At 30.4% G+C, this 6,144-nt stretch overlaps 1 protein-coding gene across 2 annotated transcripts; it reads right to left on the bottom strand.

The window, feature by feature from the left end:
• Positions 1-4,101: 4,101 nt before the first annotated feature.
• Positions 4,102-5,574, bottom strand: LOC114712614 (BURP domain protein RD22). 2 transcript variants are annotated; one of them, XM_028897161.1, is made up of 4 exons: positions 5,498-5,574; positions 5,275-5,383; positions 4,922-5,193; positions 4,102-4,808 (listed from the first exon to the last, which is right to left on the bottom strand). In XM_028897161.1, the coding sequence occupies exons 1-4, from the start codon at positions 5,534-5,536 to the stop codon at positions 4,290-4,292; spliced, it is 939 nt and encodes a 312-aa protein (XP_028752994.1). In that variant the 5' UTR covers positions 5,537-5,574; the 3' UTR covers positions 4,102-4,289. The 2 variants fall into 2 exon arrangements, with proteins under 2 accessions (XP_028752994.1, XP_028752995.1); XM_028897162.1 differs by having other exon boundaries at positions 4,102-4,787.
• Between the last annotated feature and the right edge of the window lie 570 nt (positions 5,575-6,144).

Here is a 6,144-nt window from a genome sequence, read left to right as displayed (position 1 = left end):
TTAATAACTCCATGCTCTCTTTATATAAGCACTTAGAACTTTTCGGAGCTTCTAAAAATACTTATGCTTTAGCTCTTGAAAAACTTTTAATTTAAGCAGGAGTCTTTGAGAGGTAAGAACCACTCTATCTTTTCAGGATATTGGTAGGATCTTTCTCAACTAGGCTTTATAGTATTCTTATCTAAAATGTATTCCTGAACTTCTAAACCTAAAATCTAGGATATGACACTAATGCCATTACAAAAAGATTAGCGATGAAAATATTTTGCACTAATATGTTGCTAAATGATTTGTGACAGAATTAGTGATTGACCTTTTTTCATGGCAACTAAATCGGTAATTTAAAATTTTATTTTTTAATTATAATCCTACAATAATATATATAATGACATGATTAATAATAAAATCATTTAAATACATTTTCAATTACAAAATAAATTAATAAATTTACAAGGTTGGTGGCACAATATCAAATAGGGTATCATCATTAATGTTAGCATCAGGTTCTTAAAGAGATAGAAAGAAGAATTCTCAGAAAACTCATTTTACGCTGAGTTAATCAATTCCTCTCTTGAGAAATTTAATATAACAAAGAAATAGTTGCGTCATCCATCTATATAATATTTTAAAAGGTGTAACACAATGTAGAAACAATCGACAAATGAACTTGTCCGCGTACACCTCTATTTATCATTATTTGCAAAGCCAATGTTGGAAGGAAATTGGATTTTATTATATGGATGTGACACCTCACTCTAACATATACTAAAAGGGTTAATATAATGACTGTAAACCACTAATATCAGGTTGCTGGCCTGGAAAAAACTGAGCAAATTTTTTTTTTTTTTTCAAAATGGCTCTTCAAAACTCATACTTTTAAAAATTAATTCCAATGAAATAACAAAAATTAAAATATGACACTGCTAATTTTACAGCCATGGCCAGGACACACACATAAACAATTATATACATAATCGCACTAATTGATTTTATTTTATTTTCAAGCTATCCTAATCTCTAAGATTCCCCAAGTCATCTAATAGCTTAATCCCTCTTGCAAAATAATTCCATGAGCTCTCTTAGCTTTAATTCACAATTAACTTAATGTTTATCATTTAATCCAAACCAAGCAAATTTCAATTTCTAACTATCATTAACCTTCTTAAACTTTGGTCTAGTATTCCACAAACAACCCTTCTAATAAATTTTTATTCATTACAAATTTCATCCCATACCTTTGAAATAATTTTCGAATACCATAAGTATTAGCTTATCCTTTTAAAATCTCCACCCACCACAAGCAAACCTCAAGCAATAATTTTCAAATCAATTTCCTAGTTTAAATTCTTTGATTCCCAAAACAGCCGCCAACTTTAATTCTAATCTCAATCATTAAATCTCTAAAACTTCTCATTCTTTTCATTCTATAACTATCAGTCTATTCCTTACTTTTTTCTTAATCATTTTCCCATTACTTTTTTAACAATACCTCCAAAATATTTTTGAGCTGTCACTTTGACATTTCAATCAATCTTATCGTTAATTCAAAACCCCAAACATCAACATGTGTATCAATTCTTAACTTCTTTTGTTTCCTATATCCTTCGACCAAACACTTTGAATATCCATTGAGATTATATTTCAATTAAGCAATTACCCTTCCATAACTTCTGAAAGTCTCCAACAACCTAAAAGGATTCCTTTTAGTGCATTAATTACGGCATCGAGCATCCCACAAGCATTTCCTACCCTTAATCCATCAAGATATCCTTTTTCTCTCACTTTCTCTCACTAAAATCAGGTTTCTTTCTCTGCAATCACCCCCCAAAAACAGCACCAAATGAAGAAAATGAAAATCGGAAGGAACTCATGAGGCTCACCTTAGTCAGAATCCAAGATTGCATACAAGTTTCAGGCTTCCGATCGCTACCTTCTTCTTCTCCGCTTCTTCTCGGTTCCTCTCCCTTTCTTCCTCCGGTTTTCGTCGCAAAACGAAGACAGAAGGAGATGCTAGTATCCTTGAAATTACCATTATGCCCTTCAACAAGTTTTGTCTTCCTTTTCATTCTTTTTCTATTTTTCTGTAATTGTAAAATAAAATCAGAAATTATTCTACAATTTTTTATATGGATTTTTTATCCAATAGCTTCTTTACTCTTAAAATAATTTTCATAAAAATTCTTGGTCAAAAATCAATTCCCGATTATTTTTTTGAAATTTTCTAGAAAAATAGCACTTAATTTCAGAAGTTAATTCTTAACTTGTTTTAAAAATTTTATGTCTTAATTAGCTTATCTACATCATAAAATAGTTATCCTAAAATTTTTAACTCAAATATAAATCCCTAACTATTTTTCTTTAAATTTTCTGGAAAAAATAGACCCTTTTTGCTCTAAAAGATAACTTTAAAATTATTTAAGTCACTTTTGGGGAATAAAATTTTTTAGTAAAGTTTATAAATCCTCAAAATTAATATTTCAAAATTTTTCCCATTTTTATTTAGACTTTAAATAGTTTTAATAAATTTTTTTTCTGTCTACTCTTCCTAAATCAGAAAATTAGGGTACAATAGAATAATTAGATTTTGTAACAGATAATCTTTTGGATAATTATATTTTTACTAATTATATCATGATAGAATGACTTGGTCAAAAATATAATTAATTTGATCTTAAAATCTACTTCAATAATTAGAGGGATATTGTATTCCAATCCAATCTATAATGTAGTTGATCAAAAATTATATAATTATAAATTTGAAATAAAAATTTTTTTATTTCCCTTTAAAACAATCTTATTTTCACTTATTCAAATAACCTAAATCTCTGTTGAATCTAACATCAACATGGATATCTAGGAATATGATGAATGTTTCTATTCTAATATATAAAAAAACAACTATAATATAATATTACATTACATGTGCATGGGTGCCTGTGTGTATATTTATAAATTATACATTATTGTTATTGAAAACATAAAAATAAAATTTTAAAAGTGGCAAAAAAACCAGGCTTAAAATTTAAAACAGATTTTATTTGTAATCCATTTTATATTAAAAATAATAATTTAAAAATGAAAATTATAGCATAAATGTTAATATAATATATGTGAATTTTTAATAATATTATATATTTAAAAATACCAATGTTATAAATACAAATAAAAACATATGTTATAAATATTATAGTATCAAATATATTTTAAAAAACAATATAGATTATAAATAAGTATTTTAATATACTAAAAATTAAACAGAAATATTAAATAATAGTATTAATACTTAAAAATATTTAATATGCAACGTATAAGCAAGTAACTAAATCATATATCAAACCATATATATTTATGTGTGTGTTTGTGAAGGGAAATAGTATTATATATTTAATTTTGCATCTAAAAGTGTCGGTCCATTTCTTTTTTTTTTTTTTGAGCTTAAAATAAAATGATATTAAAATGAAGCAAAGTTTACAGAGTACATATTGTAGGTAAACCAATAGAAAGCAAATTAAAATGAAAGAAACCATCTCTAGAAATAACATTAAACTTTGGGAATGGTTTAGCATGAGGATTCAAGATGGTGCACTATTTTATCTAGAATAAAAATGCCCTGAGATATTTGGAAAGAAATATTTAACGTTCACTTCGAGGGTAGAGGTTGTTTTTTCCTTCAAGATTTACATGATATATTTAATGATTACAAAGTTTATGAGTTTTTTAACAGCCATTTAAATTTAATTTATTTGTGTTCGAATGAATATATGGCTATGAAATCCACCGGTGGATTTCTAGCGTCAATATTATTAAATATTTCGGGGTGTACTTTTATTGGCTAAATTGTACTTCTCTGATCCTAGAAACCTATTTTATAGTGTAATTTATACTATAAAATGGGTTTTATATTTAGGATGAGAGGAGTATCAATTATGCACATGATCCACTTCCTCTCCTTAAACGCATGATATATATCACCTGTTTGCTTTCAACTCTATTTTCTTTGCGTAGAGAGTCGTTTTTGTGTCTTGAGAAGAACCAAATTGCATGCCAGAGGCCAATGTGAGATTCTTTATGCGCTTTTACTGATGTCAAGTAAAAAGAAAATGAGAACTTAAAGAGTATATATCCAAATTTCGAATCATATATCAAAATACATAAACAAAGACATGCCACCTGCAAATATTAGTACATAGAAATCTTAAAGATAGAGAGGATATTAAAATTCATTTGACATGCTAGTTTCAGACACTATTTGTGCCTTTTATTTTTGAAGCATAGCACTGAAGTTCACATTAATTTTGTTTGGGAACCCACATAACTGTGTTTTGATAAAGGAAGTGGCACACAGGAACACTCCCTGGCTTCACTTTTAACAACTGGAAGGCCAAATGATTTGAGTCCCAATGTGATGTGTCTCTGTGACAAACACTCAAAGCTTCCATTCTGCTCCCGTCAGCACCCTCCAGCGGCACCGCATAGGCAACTGTGTTCTCTATTTTGTGACAGTAAAACACAGCATACGCGTAATTGAGCTTATGACACACCACCTGTGTCTCCGCCACCTTCTTCACTCTATGCATTATTGTGTATTCTTCTAATTCCTTTGTTTGATTCATGGTTCCTGTAGACAAAGCATTCACACTATTCCCAAGCTTTAGAGTCACAAAATCAACCATGGATTCTAACGATGTCGCACAATACTTCTCTTCCCCTTTCATTCCTGGCTCTTCACAAACTTCCATAGTAATCTCCATAAATTCGGCAGCCACCGAGCCAGGTTTAACGGCAAACTTGTTCAATATTTCAGTCATCTGTTAGTATACGTAAAGAACCACAAATCAAAAGAATTATATTAGATAACATGTATGATTTGGTTACATGCATATCTCTTCTCAGCATAATGAATCTGACATTATTAATATACCTTGCTTGAGGAAAAGGGAATGGACTTTACAACTTGACGAGGCAGGAAGGAGGCATGGTTGGAGGTGTGCACGAAGAGCAAGTTCATTTTATGACCGGCCTTCAAGTCCTTTTCCAAAAAGAAGAGACTCTCATTGGAGTTGTTGTAATGGAGTTGGGTCTTGCGTTGCAGAAGTTGGAAGATGCGGTTGCCATATAAAATCCGTGGATAAACGATCAAAAGTTTATCGATGCCTTTTAACCCAACAATGACTAGCATGGAGGTGCTAAAACCTGAGTTGCCAATATGGACCAAAACAATCAACGAAATGTGAATTTTGAAACTCAAAAAAGTAACCCATGAACTATGCTAACCAGTTGGGTGGAGGAGATCTTTGAGGGGTTCAGGCATGAGAGTATTAGGAAGCTTGGACTTCCAGTACATTTCAGGAGATAAGATCGCATGTGTTGCCGCCAACACAATCTGCAATTTCGCATATTGTGTATGTGTATGGAGTCATATAGAGACACACATTCATCAGCTTAGCTCTTTATTTGGGGGGCAAAAGTGAAAACAAGAAAGGGAATCGAAGCTTACAGTCAGAAAAACAATGATGGAAAGGAGTGGAAACTTCATTATTGGAGAGACAAGTTGCTGAAGTTTGCAAAGAAATGACCCGATGATGATAAACGAGAACCCGAGGGGAATTATATGGACACGGAGAGGGTCCCATATTGGATTCTTCTTGTGACATATGGGACCATTTGGATCCTTTATAGATTTCATTATCCCAGAGAGGAATTATATGGACACGGAGAGGGTCCCATATTGGATTCTTGTTGTGACATATGGGACCATTTTTATCCTTTTAGATTTCATTATTCCACAGCTTAGACCATGCTCCTCCAATCTTTAATGCAAGACTTAATTAACTGATTTGAGTAGATTAAAAATGTTAGTTAAAGTAGTTAGTATAATATGTTTTCTTCCTAAAATATCCTAATCATCTTCTTTAATTCCTTCTCTTCCTCTCATACCTAATTATTATTGAAAGAATATCAATAGGATTAATTTGAAAAAAAATTAATAAACATGTGAAATAAGTCTTGCATATAGGACCAATATCAATTCTCAAAGTAGGTCCAGTTAGCAAAACAACACATATATATTATTTAATCAATCCAAATTATATACATGTATATGATACTCAAAAGAGTTCAGTGTAAGACTTATAAATACCTCTC

Source organism: Neltuma alba, unplaced genomic scaffold, assembly GCF_004799145.2.
Source record: "Neltuma alba isolate B1F8T4 unplaced genomic scaffold, ASM479914v2 tig00011380_pilon, whole genome shotgun sequence".
In the NCBI taxonomy this organism is placed as follows: Eukaryota; Viridiplantae; Streptophyta; class Magnoliopsida; order Fabales; family Fabaceae; genus Neltuma; species Neltuma alba.
The sequence above is the reverse complement of the archived record's forward strand: the minus strand, read 5'-3'. Positions and strand labels throughout refer to the sequence as shown.

Excerpts from the sequence above, each read along its gene's own strand:
- LOC114712614 (XM_028897161.1), bottom strand. The coding sequence starts at position 5,536 with ATGAAGTTTCCACTCCTTTCCATCATTGTTTTTCTGACT. Across the intron at positions 5,384-5,497 it reads CCATCATTGTTTTTCTGACT|ATTGTGTTGGCGGCAACACA; the intron begins GTAAGCTTCGAT and ends GCGAAATTGCAG. Across the intron at positions 4,809-4,921 it reads TTCCCTTTTCCTCAAGCAAG|ATGACTGAAATATTGAACAA; the intron begins GTATATTAATAA and ends GTATACTAACAG.